This window comes from Delphinapterus leucas, chromosome 15 (assembly GCF_059928025.1).
Source record: "Delphinapterus leucas isolate spDelLeu-1000000601 "Yukka" chromosome 15, BTC_Dleu_Yukka2, whole genome shotgun sequence".
In the NCBI taxonomy this organism is placed as follows: domain Eukaryota; kingdom Metazoa; phylum Chordata; class Mammalia; order Artiodactyla; family Monodontidae; genus Delphinapterus; species Delphinapterus leucas.
Window position 1 is genome coordinate 36,330,280 of NC_143143.1, and position 20,867 is coordinate 36,351,146.

Below are 20,867 nucleotides of genomic sequence, written 5' to 3' on the forward strand. Positions count from 1 at the left end.
GTTCATCAGTGGGACTCCAAGTGGAAATCCATAAGGGAGCTCCTTCTTTCAGAGTTTAGCTGCCTGGAGCTACTGAGGACCATGATGGGGAGCAACACCAGGGGGGTTTCCCTGGCCTCTGGAGCCTGGTGGTAGAGCAGCTGAATCACAGAGGCCAGAGCTCAAGGACGAAGGGCTCAGAGCTTGAACGAGAACTTCTCCCTGCTTCTCGAGCCACACCTTGCTCTGCACTGCCTGGCTAGTCCCCTGAGAAAGGGCGCCCTGCCTCTTGTGGGTGGTGTTGATCTAGGGAGAGAACACCAGACAGTCTGTCCTGTTTTCTAAATCAAATGTCTCCAGTATTTTATTTTATTTATTTATTTATTTTTTTGCGGTACGCAGGCCTCTCACTGTTGTGGCCTCTCCCGTTGCGGAGCGCAGGCTCCGGACGCGCAGGCTCAGCGGCCATGGCTCACGGGCCCAGCCGCTCCAGGGCATGTGGGATCTTCCTGGACCGGGGCATGAACCCGTGTCCCCTGCATCAGCAGGTGGACTCTTCAACCACTGCGCCACCAGAGAAGCCCTCCAGTATTTTAAATACCATTTATTTTTTTCTTATTATACAAGTAATTCATATATGAGTATAAGGAAGAAAATAAAATCACCCACAATGCCACTTGCAGAGATACATCACACTTCATCACATTTCAGCTCTGTGCCATTCCTCACACATACCAGGCGCACTCCTTTTGAGAGGCTTCTATCTTTACTGTTTTCCCAGTCTTAGACTTGGTCTGTCTTGTTCATGCTGAATTCCTAGTGCCTGAAACTGTGCCTGATTTCTGTCCTGTCTAATTGCATCTGGGCTGGACTTGGGGTTTGGAGTGCAGACATTATAGTTGGGTGAGACTTAGACGTCACTTCTTCCCACCATTTATCTAACTGTGTTTGGAAGCAGGGTGCTGCGGAAAGGAATTTGGCACACTTCTCCTGCCTCCACATCCATCTGGTATGATTATTTTGAATCAAGTGTGACGGTCCTCTTCCCTAACTTCTCAGTCTCCCTTTTGCAGTTGAGGTGGACATGTGGCAGAATTCTGGGCAATAAGAATAAGGGGTGATCTACTGAAGGGCAGAAAAGAAGGAAGGGAGGGAGGGAGGAAGGAAGGAAAGAAGGAAGGAAGGAAGAAGTCCTCCCAAAAGAAAGCCCCTCGCTCTTATCTTTCCCTATAGATGAGCTACAGCAGCCATCTTGCAACCGGGAAATGACAAGCACGCAGATGAGAGCTATATGCTTCCACTGGCCCAGGGAAAATAAATGAAAGCAAGTGAGCAGAAACAGCAGGGGTCTGGGACAGCTTTGCTGAGCAGCTGAAATCATGCCAGAACCATGTGCCTGCAGACTGCTTGTTATGTGTAAAGAGGAAACGAAATCCCTGCTTATTGAAGCTACAATAAATTGGGTGAAGACTGGAGCATTCCAAGCTGCTACCACAGTATGTAAAGGAGCTGGGATGATCCCCCATGCTGTGGAGCCCCTAGGCCAGCATGTGATGCACTTGATCCCATAGGCCAAGGAAGGCAACACAAAGTATTGCGCTAGCACCTTGACTGTGACCTTGTATCAGTCATACAGAGGACACTGCCTCTCCTTAGGCTCATCATATTTGAAGAATGGAAGATTCCAAACAAAAAAATAATGCTCTGGAGGACACACCAGGGTATAGAGCTTATATCCAGTCATCCTGTCAGGGGAGTCCTTAGTCAATGCAGGACTCAGCAGACACTAGTGAAAGAACAAACACTTCTGCATCTGGAAGCCAGCAGTGAAATCTGGTTTACTATTTTATTTGGTTATGTAAAAACACTGGTGGATCAAAGTCAGCCATCAAATGACTGAGTTCCAGGGTGTCCCCAACAAGAGGTGTTTGGCTTTTGCGAGACTGTTTCAAGAAAGATCATCTAGACCCTCCATCCAGTCACTTAACTTTATGACAGAAAACAGGACATTTTACATTATACTCCTAATTTTGAGGATAACATTACAGAAGGGAATTAAAAATCTATCACAAAATGTACCTTGTAACCACTGGCAGAATAAAACAGAAGCCTCTATGCACTATTTCTCAAGTCCTTGGAAGAAGATTTGTGAGCTGATACCTTGTATAGATGTTGGATTTCAATTCCTTTTATCAAATCAGTAGGCTCTTCCTGAATGAACTTGCTTTTCAGAGCTTTCTGAGGATCCCCCAACTCCAGCACTGAATTCGTAAAGGATATAGGTTCTCCACGCCAGTAGGAGGGCTAGAGAGGAAGTCAACTTACATTAATACATGTAGGTGAATTGGCTCTCTTCTTCTGGAAGATAAATATTTTGGTAAATTAAATTCTCACACTTCCCTCCCCTAACCCCCACCCCAGCCTCACCCATCGGAGCTTCCTGGTATCGAACACTTAATGGTGCCTGAAGAAGTCAAGAATTTGCTCACAGACTTACTACTAATAAACTGCATTTCAACCTACAACCGTCTGGAGGATGGAGCTACAAATGATGCCTCACATCCACGCTCCTGGTGTACTGGGGAAGCTGTTGTGTTGGCAATCAGCACCCCTGTGGGCTGAGGCCTGGAGAAATACTGGCGTTAACAATCTACCCACTTCTCCACAGACCAAGAAGGGCAAACATGGCAGCCTTTGCCGAGGCCTGAAGTGAGTACCTGTGCAATTCAGATGGGATCAGACTGAATCTGCAAGAGGACTGAATCAGGCATGATGGGTTCAACTTTGTAGGAAAATTTACTCACCATAGGAGAGAAAAGATTTGGAGAGCTTCATGGGGTTGTCAACGAAAGCTGTGCCCCGTGCCCATGCCCCCAGGTCACAGAGGTCTCAAAGAGCTTCAGGGCCTTGCCACCAGCCCAAAGAGGAAAGAGGCCAAGGAGTCCTGAGGGCTCTAGCTTGTTGGGGTGGCATTCTGTGAGAGAATGCAGGGCCTGCCACTCAAGTGGGCACATGTGAGACAGCCACAGGCACTCTTAAGGGGACTCTGCACAGGGTATCAGCAGTGGGGCAAGAGTCAGACTCGTTAATTATGCTCCCTTGGCAACCACAAGTTGATAGGTTTGGGGTGAATCCAGGTTAGAGAACTGCACTTAGATTTCCAGGAGTTTGAGGTTGCAACCAACACCACAAAGAGGGATAGGAATATTGATGATGAGCTATAAAAATTCTAATGTCAATCTATAAAACAGCAGCATCAGTACTCACCATGAGAAAGAAGTACCAAGGTTTGGGTGTACCATACACCCCTGGGAAGACAGACTCCGCATACCAGGCCACCAAGCCATTTAAGAGTCCAGCAGTAGCATCAGCAGCACCTGAGTGAAGTTAAACTCTCCTCCTATACTGCCCATGTTCCTCCATTGGATGCCTGTGCCTACTCCAAAGGAAGGAAAACAGTCACCACATCGAAGACAGAGAAAAGTTACCAGAACTTTCCAATCAAACAGTTGGAGAACAAGCCAATGAGAAGACTGGACTATTCACGTCTGGGGTATTAAGGGACAAAAGTTAGGCACAGGAAAAGAAAAGCTAGTTGTTGGTTTCTCAAAGAAGGTAAAACTTTTTTTTGTTTTTTGTTTTGACCATGCCACACAGCTTGTGGGATCTTAGTTCCCCAACCAGGGACTGAACTTGGGCCCAGCCGTGAAAGCGCTGAGTCCTAACCCCTGGGCTGACAGGGAATTCCCAATAAAACATTCTTATTATTGCCAAAATGATTCTTTGGCACCAAGAAGTAGAAATTTGGTCATCTGAGACACATCTTCACACTCTTGCACATGCTGTCAGGTAAGCCCTTCCTACTCCTCCCCACCTTCTTTGCCTGGTTAATTCTTACTTGGTAGGTCAGCACAGGTATCTCCTTCCCCAGCAAGCATGTATACTCACTCTCTTGGGTTATGTCTAACCCACGTGCATCTGGGGCACCCTGCGCTAATTGTGAGCATTGAAGGTCTCACTCCGCACTGTGAAACTGCTCACTTATTGCCAACCCCAGCTTGGGGCCAGGGACTGTCAGGTTATCTCAGTATCTCCAACATCTGACCCAGGACCTCATATGCAGCAGCTGCTCAACACATACATATGCCATGAAGAAAGGAGTGCTGAGGATGGGCTTGGGACCAATTCCTGGGTGCGTATAAAGATAAGTATCCTTTGTGATGCCAAGTGTCTAATCTGAATGCAAGCTGACTAAGCTTCTCATGTAAAGCATCCAAGATACCCTGCATCTGTTGCCACATGGCAGGATTGAGGAGGTGGTAACTAGCAACACCAGAGGAGACATTCAAATACTGGTGAGCAGACAGATGGGCTAGAACGGTGCTCCTCAAACTTTCCCGTGCTTACTAATCACCTGGGGATTTTGTTCTGATTAAGTGCGTCTGGATGGGCCTGGGAGTCTGCATTCCTAACAAGCTCTCTGAGGGTTCTGATGCTGCTGGTGCACAGGCCACGCTGTGAGGGGCGAGGGGCCAGGAAACCTCTGAGGCCCTTCCTGAGATGAGATTCTATGACTTGTGTCTGTCTTTGTGCCAATCGAGAGCCTTGCCTTTCACCATGGCTTACAGACAGGTCTCGCAAACCTCAGCTGCCATAAACAGTCAGCACACTTAGTTTGTGAAAGCCAGGTGCATCCTTGTTCAGTGTAAGTCTGCAGTGTCTGAAAAGAAGAAAGAGACAAGGCTCCTTCCCTACCTCAGCAGACATTTGATTGCCAGTTAACTTTATTTATTTATTGGGAATATACATATCAAGTATATAAAATGGAGTTTAACAAGCAATTACACAGGAAGTACTTTGTACAACTACCACCCAAATCAATAACCCCCCAAACCCCAAATATGCACACCCCCTTTACAACTTCACCGTCATCTTTGTAGGCAGCATCTAGTTGGGTTTTGCCTTTTTATCTAAACTGACTCTTTTTAATTGGTACGTTTAGATTATTCACATTTAATGTGATTATTGATTGGATTAAAATCTACCACTTTGCCAGCTCTTTTCTATTTGGTCCAAACTTTTCTTTGTTTCTTTTTTCCTCTTTTTCTTGCATTAATGGGGACTTTTTTTTAATCATTCCATTTTATTTCTACTATCGATTTATTACTTATACCTCTAAAAATTTTTTTAGTGTTGTTCTAGGGTTTAAAATCATCTTTAGTCTATCTTCAAATAATATTATACTACTTCATGTGTAGCATAAGGATCTTACAACAATTTCCAGTTTCCAGTTCTTCCCTCCCACCCTTTGCTACTGTTGTCATACATTTCATTTTCACATAAGCTATAAACACAATACATTGCTACCACTTTTGCTTTAGACAGTCAGTTCTCTTTTAGAGCCAGAAACCTCCACAAAAGACAAAATAAATTGTATCTTCCATTTTCAGTGCTCTTAATTTCTTTGTGCAGATCCAAGCTTCTGTCTGATATGATATTGTTTTTGCTTGAAGAACTCAACATTTCTTGTAATGTCTCCCAGCAATTGATTCTGTCGCTTTGGTTTGAGAGAGTCTTCATTTCTCCCTAATTTTCCCCTGGATATAGAACACTGAGTTGACAAGGTTTTTCTTTCAGTACTTTCTTTAAATATGTCGCTTCATTTTCTTCTAGCTTGCATATGTTTATTGGTTATTTGGATATGTCTTTTCATGAAGTACCTATTTTTGCCTGTTTTTTTCTTTACTATAAAGTATGATATATAATTGATTTTATGAATTCTTTAAATATTCTGGATACAAGCCTTTTGCAGGTTAAATGTATCCTCTCCCACTCTGTAGCTTCTCCTTTCATTCTCTTCATGGTGTCTTAATTTTAATGTCATTATTTATCAGTCTTTTCCTGATGGTTAGTTATTTTTGTGTCTTGTTTAAGAAATCTTTCCTACTTCAAGTACATGAATGTACTCTCCTATATCATCTCCAAGAAAGTTTATAGTTTTTTTTTTAAGGACACCAATTGTACTTGAATATTTGTTACTTTTTTAAAAAATTTATTTATTTTTGGCTGTGTTGGGTCTTCGTTTCTGTGCAAGGGCTTTCTCTAGTTGTGGCAAGCGGGGGCCACTCTTCATCGCGGTGCGAGGGCCTCTCATTATCGCGGCCTCTCTTGTTGCGGAGCACAGGCTCCAGACGCGCAGGCTCAGTAGTTGTGGCTCACGGGCCTAGTTGCTCCGTGGCATGTGGGATCTTCCAGGGCTCGAACCCGTGTCCCCTGCATTAGCAGGCAGATTCTCAACCACTGTGCCACCAGGGAAGCCCCACTTTATAGTTTTTTTACATTGGAATTGATATCTGTGTATGGTGTGAATTCAAAGTCCAATTTCAATTTTTTCCATAAGGTTCTTTAGTTGCTCCAGCACCATTTATTAAATCCCACTGCTCTGAAGTATCATCTCTGATATTTAACAATGCATTTATCTCTCCCTTCTTTTCTGTTCTATTAGTCTATTTGTCAACCATAATCTTAATTACCATTGCTTTATGATAAATCATGAAATCCGGTAAAACAAGTTTTGCTGTTTTGTTCTTCCTCAAGAGTTCTTGGCTATTCTTGGTCCTTTATACTCCCATGTACATTTGAGAATCAGCTCATCGAGTTCTATTTAAAAAACAAAACAAAACAAAAATACTGCTGGATTTTGGATTGGGTAGGAGTTAGCTGTTACTTCTTTCCACAATTTATTTATTTGTGTTTGAGAGCAGGTTGCTGCTGAAAGGAATCTGGCAAAGTTCACCTGCCCTCACATCTCTTTGATCATGATTGTTCTTCCCTGACTTCTCATCCCCCTTTGCAGTAGAAGAGGCCATGTGACATAATTCCTCTCCCACACCACTTCTTTTTGACTCAACCAATCTTTTGATTATTTCATTTTCTCTCTATTTAAAGTTTGAAAGTTATACACTGTTCCTAGCCTTTTCCTGGTCAGCTCAGTAGTGAATTACCAGGTCTACATTGCTGCAAAGTCTAAAGTTAATCAATATCTTTACTCCCCTTCCAAAAAGTATTTACCCCCACTAATTTCTGACTTTATCTCCTCAAAAACCCTTTTATGTATTTTAATTCCATCTTTTTAAAAAAATCCTAAAGACATCATCATTATCATCATCATCATTATTATTTTAAACAACGTATAAAGCCACTATCTTCAGGCTCCCACTCTTGGCTCCTCTGAAAAGCAATCTGTCTTTTTTTTTTCCCCTCCAGCTACTTTTAAGATTTTTCTCTTGACCTCTGGTGTGCTCAATTTTATGTTGGTATGTCTAATGTAGATTTCTTATTGTTAATCTTGTTTGGGATTTGCTGGGCTTCCTGAAATCCAGTTTTGGAACAGGTTTGGCCAGCATCTTTTCAAATGTATTTCTTTGCCCTATTCTCTCTTTTCCTACTGGAACTCTTTTGCTCAGAGGTCATTTACTAACAAGAAAACTTTGGGCTTCCATTCGGATGGCCTTTCAAGGCAAGGGAGCTAAACAACAAGGCCCAGCGTCCCACCCAGGTGGAGAGCATAATAGGAGACCCCTCTCACATTAATAGGGGTCCCAAAGATAAATTCAATAGTCACAGGTTGGGTTCCTTGTGACACAGACCCTGAAATGGAGTTTAGTATGCAAGATGTTTATTAAGGAATACCCTTGAGATCAATACCTGTGGAAGGGAAGAGATTGAAACAAGATTAGTCAGGGCTACAAGACAGCACTGACAAGCTTGAGGAGTTGAGATAAAATGGCCCATCTGAGCATCTATAATAACCCATCCACTAAGTTTTTTATTAGTTATAAAAAGATATTTGGGTATTAATAAGATGACATCTCTGTATTGTTTCTCAACTGGTTCAGAAACTAAGGAGGGGAGAAGGGTGCTATTTACTGGGCCTCTTAAAAACTAAAATCAATCTAGTAAATAATAAATTAACAAATAAATCAATAAATGGAAATTTCAAGTGACAAACCCAGTTGCTCCACAAGCATGCAGGTTCTGATTTTAAGAGGCCAAAATGTTTCTGCCATACAACCAGAGGCCTGATTCATGTTGTATATAGTGATTCCTGCTCAAGATTAAAACCGAAAGCACTGCACTAGACTTACTGAGAAAATGTACAGAGTAATTTTTTTTTTTTTTTTTTTGCGGTACGCAGGCCTCTCACATTGCGGAGTACAGGCTCCAGACGCGCAGGCTCAGCGGCCATGGCTCACGGGCCTAGCCGCTCCACGGCATGTGGGATCTTCCCAGACTGGGGCACGAACCGGCGTCCCCAGCATCGGCAGTCGGACTCTCAACCACTGCGCCACCAGGGAAGCCCCATAGTAATTTAATTTATTCACTCACTAGAAGGCGTGCTATCTGATTTGAGCAGATAGGTCAAATGAATAGGAAAACCTAATCCAGTTAAAGTATGAGGATTCTAAATAAGAAATATTATCCTCGGATTTCTAACATTTCATCAATTATATTCTTAGAGATTCCTACCTGCTTATGATCATTTGCATTTCCTTCAGCTGTAACATTAGACACCATTTATGGGCTATCCTGTGTCTTTCAGGAATGAACACTGAACATAACACACCGTTCATCCAGTCCAACCACCTACCTAGATTCCCTCAATTTCAACAGACAGGCTCCATAAAGCATCTACGTTCATTCACTAACATGTAAGGAATCAGATATACCATTTCAAATATACTTTTCCTCCATAAGTATTTGTAAATCATGGTCTCAACATTGCTTTGTTAAAGAAAACCACTCACTTTCAATAAATTCTGGTCAACTTAACATCCTTTATTAAATTTTAAGCACCCTTAACCCATTTAGACCATCCAAACTTAATAAAGAAATTCATTGGTAGGTGATGCCTCTAACCAGGACATTGGAGATTATCCCAATTGCAGTAAGGGGACCCACAAACTCGACCCAACTTATAACTCCTATCCCTGTTATCTGCTGCTAAACCAAGCTTTATCATTTGGGACCTGGACTCTGGTGATAAAAGCTAACATTGAGCAATGAAGGCACTTGTTAGAGTGTTCAGAGCAGATCATCTTAGTACCACCGAAATGGGAAACTGTTCCATTCAGTAAGTACTGTAACCCCACAGACCTCAGGGTCGTACATTTTATTTATTTACTTGTTTGTTTGTTTATGGCTGTGTTGGGTCTTCGTTGCTGTGCATGGGCTTTCTCTAGTTGCGGCGAGCAGGGGCTACTCTTCATTGCAGTGTGCGGGCTTCTCATTCAGTGGCTTCTCTTCTTGCAGAGCACGGGCTCTAGGCATGTGGGCTTCAGTAGTTGTGGCATGTGGGCTCAGTAGTTGTGGCTCATGGGCTCAGTAGTTGTGGCGCAGGGGCTTAGTTGCTCTGTGGCATGTGGGATCTTCCCAGACCAGGGCTTGATCCTGTGTCCCCTGCCTTGGTGGTGGATTCTTAACCACTGTGCCACCAGGGAAGTCCCAGTGTCCTACATTTTGATTGACATGTTGGCTGCAATCTTCTGCAATGACTGTAGATGCTGTGGGGAATTCTTCAAACTCCAGAAACATGAGACAAATGAAAACTTCACATTGTACTTTCAACTCCAAAGTGTGGAAGTTGTAACATCTCTGATGGAAGGCCCCCTAGACCAACTTGTGAAAGAAGACTAACTCTGAAGCCTATGAGAATAAAATATGGTATCTGTAATAGCACTACATTATCTGTAAAGTTCTAAAGTGTTATTTGAACTTCTAATCATAAATCTATATATTTTAGATCTATACAACTATATAGGTGTATAATTCCCTAAATCATTTACATTTTTTAGTTTTTCTCCCAAATTACATTGTAAGCTGCATTGTGTAAACGTCATTCTACATTTCTTAAGTGTTTCTTACAGTACCTACCATAGATGTAAGTATACTGTAAATGCTCAGAACACTGAATAAAATGATCCAGTTATGTTTATTTGGCAATGAAGGTCAACTCTGCCTGTCAGCAAATGGCAAAACATCAAGGCAGTTTACCTTGAGAAAGGTAAGGCTCACCTTTTGTCTCATATGTGGAGATTAATCGGACTCCCAGTGCCATGGCAACACTGGAGAGGAGACAAAAGGCAATCTTTTGGAAGTGACTCCTTTGGTTGTAGCTGAAAGCGAGGTACAGGTATGGGAGGTAGGTGAAGAAGAAGATGATGCCTCTGGAGGCAGCTGCAACATAAGCTGCAAATTCAGAGGGGAAAAATGAAGAGTTTCATCAATAATGCACCAAGAGGGACTTCCCTGGTGGCGCAGTGGTTAAGAGTCCACCTGCCAATGCAGGGGACACGGGTTCAGGCCCTGGTTTGGGAGGATCCCACATGCCGCAGAGCAACTGAGACTATGCACCACAACTACTGAGCCTGTGCTCTACAGCCCGTGAGCCACAACTACTGAGCCCACATGCCACAACTACTGAAGCCCACGTGCCTAGAGCCCGTGCTCTGCAACAAGAGAAGCCACAACAATGAGAAGCCCGCACACCACAACGAAGAGTAGCTCCCGCTCGCCGCAACTAGAGAAAGCCTGCATGCAGCAACAAAGACTCAACACAGCCAAAAATAAATAAATAAATAAATAAAATCTAAAAAATGCACAAAGAACCTATATGAGAAAACAATCTAAGAGAGAATGAATATATGTATATGTATAACTGAATCACTTTGCTGTACACCTGAAACCAACACAACATTGTAAATCAACTATACTCCAATAAAATGAAAATATTAAAAAAAGAAAAAGAATGTATATATACGTATAACTGAATCACTTTGCTGTACAGCATAAATTAATACAACATTGTAAATCAACTATATTTCAATAAAATAAATTTTTTTAAAAATAAAAAAATAATGCACAAAGAAGTATAATGCAAGTCTCTTTTCCCTGCCATGGTAAAGAAAGCATCTCTGCATTTGTCTCAGCATTTCAGAAGGGAATCAGTCTTTTAAGAAATTTTGATAGAAACCTTTTATACTTGCACTTTCACTATCAAAAGACTAAGAGGATTTGTTGCACTTAAAAAATTAATCAATCCTTACAAAAAAGCACAAACATTTAATTGCCTAAAACTTCCCCTAATACTGCATTAATAACATCTCCTACAATAAAAACCATCTTCTTCAAAGATAAGCGGTAGATTATATAGCATCTATGGAGCATTGCCTGGCACTGGGTAAGCACTTTATATACAGTATCTTATTTAATCTTCATAACCTCCCTGTTTTTCAGATGAAGAAACTGAGGCTTAGCCGCATTAAATAAATTTGCTCAATGTCATGGAACTAGTAAATGATGGGTCAAGGATTCAAGGTTTCCCAGGCTCTAAGTATAGTGGCTCCAGATTTGGAGATAAACCAATCAAACTGAAGTCTGGAAGAAAAACGCAAAATAAATGCAAACATTTGCCTTCCAGGAAGTTAAGAGAATACAGATTAAAAATGTAAGGATTGCATATATAACAGAAAGAGCCACAGTTAAGGCATCAGGCAGCCCTTCACTGAACCTGACTACATGAACTATGGCTGACCCTGGGTCTTCTATAACTTCTCTGACTTTGCTTCTTCTTTTGTAAAACGTGATAATAATTGCTAACATGTACTAAGTTCTTACTATATACCAAGTATTGTTCTCAGCATTTTACATCCCATTTAATCCTCATAACTAAGTTATGAGATAAGTGCTATCATTTTCCAGTTTCACAGAAGGGGAAATGGATACAGAATCTATTGACCTGCTCAAGGTCAGGATCCACACCGAGAAATAAATACAGCACTCTGAGGCTGGAGCAAGAGCTTCTGACCTTGTTGTAACAAGTAAATCCTTCTTGTTTATCTACTTGATATACAGTAGCGTGTATCTCTTAATTCCATACTCCTAATTTATTCTCTCCCCTTTCCCTTTGGTAACCATAAATTTGTTTTCTATGTCTGTGAGTCTGTTTCCATTTTGTAAATAAGTTCATTTGTATCATTTTTTTTAGATTCCACATGTAAGTGATACTATATGATATTTGTTTTTCTCTGACTTACTTCGCTTTGTATGATTATCTCTAGGTCTATCCATGTTGCTGCAAATGGCATTATTTCATTCTTTTTTATGTCTGAGTGATATTCCATTATATATACACTGCATCTTCTTTATCCATTCATCTGTTGATGGACACATGTTGCTTCCATGTCTTGGCCATTGCAAATAATGCTGCTATGGACATTGGGGGTGCATGTATCTTTTCGAATTATAGTTTTTGTCTTTTCCAGATATATGCCCAGGAGTGGGATTGCTGGATCATATGGTAATTCTATTTTTAGTTTTTTAAGGAGCCTCCAGACTGTTTTCCATGGTGGTTGCACTAATTTACATTCCCACCAACAGGGGTTCCCTTTTCCCCATACCCTCTCCAGCATTTATTATTTCTAGACTTTTTGATAATGGCCATTCTGACCAATGTGAGGTGATACCTCATTGCAGTTTTGATTTGCATTTCTCTAATAATTAGCAATGTTGAGCATCTTTTCATATGCCCATTAGCCATTGGCTTTAGTTACCTTTACCAGGGGTCTTTATTTCTTCTTATGGCTTCAAGTTATAGTCTAGTGACTTTTCATTTCAGCCTGAAGAACTCCCTTTAGCAGGGAAAGGAAGGACTATTGGTAATAAACTCTCTCGGCTTTTGTTTATCCAAAAATGTCTTAATTTCTCCATCATTCTTGAGGGATAGTTTTGCCAGACAGAAAACTCTTGGTTAAAAGTTTTTTTTCCTTTCAAGATTTAGAATGTCATCTCACTACCCTCTAGACTCCATAGTTTCTCTAGAGAAATCAGCTGTTAATCTTATTATGTAGGGAGTCTCTTCTCTCTTGCTGCTTTCAAAATGCTCTCTTTGTCTTTGAGTTTTGACAATTGGAATTTTAGACTTTTACTGGGGATCTCTTTGAGTTTATCTTGCTTGGAGTTCATTGAGCTTCTTGGGTTTGTAGATTCATGTATTTCATCAAATTAGGAGGAGTTTTCAGCCATTATTTCTTCAAATATTTTTTCTGCTTCTTTTCTCTCTCTCTTGTCATTCTGGGACTCCTATGATGTGTATGCTGGTATTTGATGGTGTCCCACAGGTTCTGTTCTAACAAAGAAAAGCCCAGGACTAGATGCCTTCTCTGGTGAATTCTATCAAACATTTAAAGATGAGTTAACACCAATCTTTCTCAAACTCTAGATATAAAGACCAATGGAATACATTAGAGAGCCCAGAAATAAACCCTCACGAATATAATTAACTTGGGTGCCAAGACTATTCAATGGACAGTCTTTCAACAAATGGTGCTGGGAAAACTGGATATCGCCATTCAGAAGAATGAAGTGGAACCCTTACCTTATACCATATGCAAAAATTAATTCAAAATGGATCAAAGATCTAAACATAAAGCTAAAAACCATAAAACTCTTAGAAGAAAACTTAGTGGAAAATCTTCATAACCTTGGATTTGGCAATAGTTTCTTAAGTATGACACCAAAAACACAGACAACAAAAGAAAAAAATAGATAAATTGAACTTCAACAATTTAAAAGGTTTTATGCATCAAAAGACACTATCAGGGCTTCCCTGGTGGCACAGTGGTTGAGAGTCCACCTGCCAATGCAGGGGACACGGGTTCGTGCCCCGGTCCGGGAAGATCCCACATGCCGCAGAGTGGCTAGGCCCGTGAGCCATGGCCGCTGAGCCTGCGCGTCCGGAGCCTGTGCTCCACAACGGGAGAGGCCACAACAGTGAGAGGCCTGCGTACTGCAAAAAAAAAAAAAAAAGACACTATCAAGAGAGTAAAAAGACTACTCACAGAATGGAACAAAATATTTGCAAGCCATATACCTATTAAGGAATTGATATCCAAAATACATAAAGAATTCCTACAACTCAATGTCAACAAAACAAACAATGCAAGTAAAACATGAGCAAAGGACTGGAATTTGAATAGATATTCCTACAAAGAAATTGGAACCCTTGTGTATTGCTGACGGGAATGTAAAATGGTGCAGCTTCTGTGGAAAACGACAGTTGGATGATGCCTCAAAAAGTTAAACAGAATGACCATATGACTCAACCACTGCGCCACCAGGGAAGCCCAATCATGTCATCTTTGAATAGAGATAGTTTTACTTCTTCTCAAATTGCATGCTTTTTATTTCCTAATTGCTCTGGCTAGAACTTCCAGTATAAAACTGAGTATCAGAGGGGAAAGTGAGCATCCTTGTCTTATTCCTGATCTTAGGGGGAAGGCTTTCAATCTTTCACAACAGACTATGATGCTAGCTGTGGGGTTTTCATAAATGCTCAGTATCAGGTTGAGGAAGTTCCTTTATATCCTGGTTTAATTTTTTTTTATCATGAAACATATTGGATTTTATCATATGCTTTTTCAGTATCAATTGTGATAAATAAAAATGAATAAAATTGTGTTTATTTTTTCCTTCATTCTATTAAGTGGTGTATTACATTGATTGCTTTTCATCTGTTGAATCATTCTTGCATTCCTGGGATAAATCCCACTTGGTATAGTGTATAATCCTTTTAATATGCTGCTAGATTTAGTTTAGTAGTATTTTGTTGAGGATTTCCCCATTGATATTCATAAGGGATACTGGTCTGTAGGTGTTTTATTTATTTTTAACTTTTATTTTTTTATTTTGGCTGTGCTGGATCTTAGTTGTGGCACACAGGATCTTTGTTGTGGCACATGGACTCTCTTAGTTGCGGCATGAGGACTTCTTAGTTGCAGCATGCATGTGGGGTCTAGTTCCCCAACCAGGGATCAAACCTGGGCCGCTTGCATTGGGAGCATGGAGTCCTACCCACTGGACCACCAGGGAAGTCCCCTGTAGTGTTTGTTTTTCTTTTTTGGCTGTGTTGGGCCTTCATTGCTGCATGTGAGCTTTCTCTAGTAGCTGCGAGCAGGGTTTACTCTTTGTTGCAGTGTGCCAGCTTCTCATTGCAGTGGCTTCTCTTGTTGCAGCACGGGGGCTCTAGGGCATGTGGGCTTCAGCAGTTGTGGTGCACGGGCTCAGTAGTTGTGGCTCATGGGCTCTAGAGCACAGGCTCAGTGGTTGTGGCACACGGGCTTAGTTGCTCCACGGCATGTGGGATCTTCCTGGACCAGGATCGAACCCATGTACCCTGAATTGGCAGGCAGATTCTTTTTTTTTTTTGTGGTACGCGGGCCTCTCACTGCTGTGGCCTCTCCCATTGCGGAGCACGGGCTCCGAACGCGCAGGCTCAGCGGCCATGGCTCACGGGCCCAGCCGGTCCGCGGCACGTGGGATCTTCCCGGACCGGGCATGAACCTGTGCCCTCTGCATCGGCAGGCGGACCCCCAACCACTGCACCACCAGGGAAGCCCGGCAGGCAGATTCTTAACCACTGTGCCATCAGGGAAGTCCCCCCGCTGTAGTTTTATTTTTTATTGTGATGTGTTTTCTGGCTTTGGTATCAAGGTAATGCTGCCTATAGAATGAGTTATGCATATTTGTGTTTTTATTTTTGAGTAAGTTTTCTTTAAGTTATTCTGGATTCAGGTCTCTTATGAAATAGTTTACTTGCAGATGTTTTCTCCCAGCCTGTAGGTTGTCTTTTCACTTGCTTTACTGTATCCTTTGAAGCATGGAAGTTTTTAATGCTGATGAAGTCCAACTTATCAGTCTTCTTTTTGTTTGTTTGTTTGTTTGTTTGTTTTGCGGTACACGGGCCTCTCACTGTTGTGGCCTCCCGTTGCGGTGCACAGGCTCCGGACGCCAGGCTCAGCGGCCATGGCTCACGGGCCCAGCCGCTCCGCGGCATGTGGGATCTTTCCGGACCGGGGCACGAACCCATGTTCCCTGCATCGGCAGGCGGACTCTCAACCACTGCGCCACCAGTGAAGCCCCTCAGTCTTCTTTTTTATCACTTGGGTTTCTGATGTCATATCTAAGAAATCACTGTCTAACCCAAGATCATGAAGATTTACTTCTGTATTTTATTTTAAGAGTTGTATAGTATTAGCTAGTTCTTACATTTAGGTTTATAATCCACATTGAGTTAATTTTTGTGTATGATGTTATGTAGAGATCCAACTTCATTCTTTTATATGTGGATATCTAGTTGTTCCAGCACCATTTGTTTAAAAGACTCTTCCTTATCTGTTGAATTGTCTTGGCCCCTTTGTCAAAAATCAATTGATCAGGGACTTCCCTGGTGGTACAGTGGTTAAGAATCCGCCTGCCAATGCAGGGGACACAGGTTCGAGACCTGGTCTGGGAGGATCCCACATGCCGCGGAGCCACTATGCCCGTGCACCACAACTACTGAGTCTGTGCTCTAGAGCCTGTGAGCCACAACTACTGAGCCCATGTGCCACAACTACTGAAGCCCACACGCCTAGAGCCCATGATCTGCAACAAGAGAAGCCATCTCAATGAGAAGCCTGCACATCACAATGAAAAGTAGCCCCTGCTCGCCACAACCAGAGAAAAGCCCATGCGCAGCAATGAAGACCCAACGCAGCCAAAAATAAAACAAATAAAATAAATTAATTTTTTTAAAAAGTGAAAACTTGACTCTGAAGGAATAATAATTAATGCCACAGATAATGGGAACAGCAATGCTACCAAGAAAAGAAGTCATAAACACACTCCCTGACAGAAAATTGTTTCAGGACTCACCTTTTTGGAAGAATGTGCTGATCATGAATGCAAAGAAAATTGTGGCAATTGCAAAATACATTAGAAACACAAATATCAAACTAGGGTCACTGTTTTTGAACACTGCTACATCATTTACCTACAAAACAATCACAGATGCACATAATTTTTACATGAAAAGAACGAATAGAAGGCATAAAGGGCCCTTAAAACACTGCATAAATTTTTTAAAAAACCAAGATTATCTTAAGCAAAACAATATATATATATTTTTAAGGCAGACCTTTGATCCAGCTTCCATTACCACTTACAAATTACACTCTACACATGTATCTCTTGTAAGGAAAGCATGTTTGATATCAATTTTCGGCCCAATGTGAATGTTCCTTTTTCTTTAATAAGAGAGTTTATCCTATTTATCATTATCACTATTACAAATAATTTTAATATTCCTTTTGATATCTTACATTTCCTCTTTTTATTGCTTTCTGGCCGTTTTCTTTGTTTTATATATTTTGCTATATAGTCTGGGTTCTCTTGCCTTCGTTTGAACAAAGTGCCCCAAGTTTGGTGATTTAGAAGGTAAATTTTCATATATTCATATATTATAATTTAGTTATTAAACACAAGTTAGCGAATTGGAACACTAAATTCCACTGACAGCATAAAAGGAAAAATTAACAAGATACCATGGGCATAAAAGAATGTTCTTATCTTTTACAATAGCTATTTCAATTATTTATGAAGCACAAAATTTGCAATGTTTTAAAGTTTTAAAAAGACATCTTTTGGAATTCCACTTTCCTAATGGAGTAAACACACGCAGGTCCACTACTTGAAGACCAGTGAACTGAAGGGAGGGCAAAGCTCTCCCAGATCATAAAGTTTCAATGCTTCTTATGCCAAAGTCTTAGCAAATACCACCACATATCAACCTGAGGCTTTAAAAATGTTCATCAATAACTGTGTTCTCATCATCTATTGAATCTCAGCACCACCACCCACACCACACCAAATTTTTTCCCCATATCTTCACAGCTTAGCACATCCTGAAAGACAAGAGATGTGTACCTTTGTGCAGAAGAGAATGGTCATGAAAGAAACAACAATGAAGGCAGAAATGGAGAATATGGTGAACCAAGCAACCCAGTGTTGCCAGTTGTGCAGCCCCATCATGCACATAAACTCCTAGAAAAAGCAAAAGAACCAGATGTTACAGAGTCTAATGCTCAGTTTCAACTGGTCTGGTTTAGCTGTTTATTACTGAAACCTGAGCAGTCTGGGATGAAGGGTCATATGTGTGTCCTGGGAAGAGGTGGATCCTGGAGGTGATGAAGACTGAATGAGTTGGAAAGAGACCTACAAACCAGAAAGTGGAGTTTATCTAGTAGTAGGCCTTGTGTTAAAATTATTCTTCTTTTGCAATGGTAGGTATACTGCTAGTTCACTCATTTATTGAACACTGACTATTAGTAAATGGCTCCTATGGCTCTGAGGATAGAATCTAAACTCCTTGGTATACTGTGCTCTGGTCACAAAAAACTTCCTGCAATTCACTGAACACACCGTGACTTATATGCCTTTTTTGTTTGTTTGTTTTTGTTTTTTGCCTCTCACACACGTTGTTCTGACTCTTTTTTCTCTCATTCTCTCTTTATGTAGTGAAATCTTACTTGATTTTCAAAACCTGGTTCAAGAGTTACCTGCTCTGTGAAGCCTTCTCTGGTCAGCTTTGCCCATCCTCCACACAGCCATCACATCTATACATTCCATTACCTTAGCACTTGGGATTCTTTTGTAACATGAATCACCTGAGGGAAAGGACTGTGTCATTTATGTCTGTAACTCACATGCACATGTTTGGTAAATACAAGTTAATAAATGTTTGATATGTGAATAAATGCAAAGCTCTATGCTGGGTACCATGAGGAAAACATACAACGGGCAGAGCGACTGCCTTCCAAAAGTTCACAATCTAGTACTGGAGATACATATATGATAATAACCCTGTATACTCCACACCCTAAGTACAGAAGTAGAGTTTTTATCTTTTAAGATTGGATGTGGTAGTAGGTCAATGAATCAAAAACAAGTTGGTTATCAGGGAATCACAAAAGTGACATACACATGATTTAAAATTTCATCTTCACTTTAAGCACATAAATGTGTCATGTGTGCTAGAATTGCGATGTCAGAACATGAACTCTTCTTCTGAAGCATGGGCGTGCTCATTGGAGCACTAGTGTAATGTCCACATAAAGCTCACTCCAGGATCACAGTCTTCAAAGTGCACTGAGGATGCAAAATACAGGTGTAAAATAACCTAGTACAGACTTTTCCCAGGCTTTTATAATTTTTTCCCCCAAATTTTACAGCGGTTTCACCCACGTGAAATTTACTAATGTGCTTCCCCCCGTCCCCCCACCCCACCCGCCATGTCCCAGCCACACTGTGCAGCTGGCAGGATCTTAGTTACCCAACCAGGGATTGAACCCAGGCCCTTGGCAATGAAAGCGCTGAGTCCTAACCTCTGGACTGCCAGGGAACTCTCTACTAACATGTCTTTAGAGAGCTACCTTACTGAATCTTTCCAAAACATTCAAATATACTTTCAAAGGCAACTCTAGTTCCTTTCATCCATTTATATAAAACTTAATTAAGGCACAAATTATTAGAACGTGTACAGGTATGAAGAGATTTAGGAACAAACCTTGATAAACACACAACTCAGCAGGTGAGAGGCCATAAGCCCATGTGTAGTAGAGAGAAGCTCAACAGCTGCAGTGTGCTGGGAGCTCCAAGCAAAAAGCTTTTCAGAAGTGATGGAGTGTCAGTTAATTTGGGAATGGATTACATGGAGATGAGTTAAGAAAGCTCCATCTATACTATAATAGAAGTGGAAACAACATGCTATGGGAAGATGGGATGAAAATTTGATGAAATTTAGAAAGGCTTCCTGAAGGACATGAACTATAGTATGAATTTTGAAGTAGAGGGCATTCCAAACAGAGAGGCCCACCTTCAGGAGGAATAGCTAGCACCTACTTAAGGGATAGAAAAGGAATCTATTCAACTAGAGCAAAGGGCTTATGCCGGGGTGCGAGGGCTTGTGCAGGAGATTTCTAAATTAAAGACAATCCATTTTAATCCTCCTCAACCTATTTACATAGTCAGACCATATCAAAACTAGATCTGAAAAGGGCCTAGCTCTCAGAATACTGGTTGTATTCTGTGTTCAAAGTGGAAAGTGACGCTGGTTGCCCCCCTCTCCCATTCTCCCACCTTGGTCCCAGGAACAAATTCTGTCAGGGCATCCTCCTTCATGGAACAGATCCCATATTCAGGACTCCTCCTGGACTATAACTTACCTGCTCCTGGTTCCTTACCAAGGAACAGTTGAAAGGTTTGGGCTGAGTCTCAGTTATAATGTGAACAGAAAGGAGGAGCTAATTCATGATCCTATCAGCCTCCAAGGCTAAGGGCTTTTCTAGAACCCCCCAGTGGATGCCCTTTTTCAGACAATTCACCCAGCCAAAATAGAGCATATTCCTCTCTGGCATATGTCATTTAAGATTCCACTTGGAAAGGCAAAAGCTTAATTATTAGAAATCTGTTTTACTTTGCTTAGGGAGAGATATTATTTATCTGAGAACAAAAATTGTTTTTTTGGTTTTTTTTTTTTGCAGTACGCGGGCCTCTCACTGTTGTGGCCTCTCCCATTGCGGAGCACAGGCTCCAGACGCGCAGGCTCAGCAGCCATGGCTCACGGGCCTAGCCGCTCCGCGGCATGTGGGATCTTCCCGGATTGGGGCAAGAACCCGTGTCCCCTGCATCGGCAGGCGGACTCTCAACCACTGCGCCACAAGGGAAGCCCCCCAAATTGTTTTTTATTGCTAGTTGTACTGTCCTGTATAAAGTTATCTTGCAATTATTAATCTCTGTGTGCCTCAGGGTACCTCCTCTACTAAATAGAATAATAGTAGTAGTTATCTCATAGAACTGTGTATCAGTCAGGGTCCCTAAAAGAAACAGATGTTATACTCAAATCAGAATAATTTGAGGAGGGTTTGTTTATAAGAGGCCTAATTACAAATGCTTACACAGTGATAGGAAACACTAGGACGGTGCAGAAACCTAGGGCCAGCAGCCAACAGAGC

General features: G+C 41.5%; 1 protein-coding gene across 1 annotated transcript in view; it reads right to left on the minus strand.

Annotated features, from left to right (window-relative positions):
• Positions 1-20,867, minus strand: part of LOC111184978 (ATP-binding cassette sub-family A member 17-like) — a 76,710-nt gene that overhangs the window by 43,722 nt on the left and 12,121 nt on the right. Inside the window, 6 exon segments of the mRNA XM_089895409.1 lie at positions 2,140-2,283; positions 3,247-3,332; positions 3,335-3,415; positions 10,054-10,227; positions 16,732-16,849; positions 17,782-17,898. Of these exon segments, the coding sequence (XP_089751535.1) occupies positions 2,140-2,283; positions 3,247-3,332; positions 3,335-3,415; positions 10,054-10,227; positions 16,732-16,849; positions 17,782-17,898 (720 nt within the window).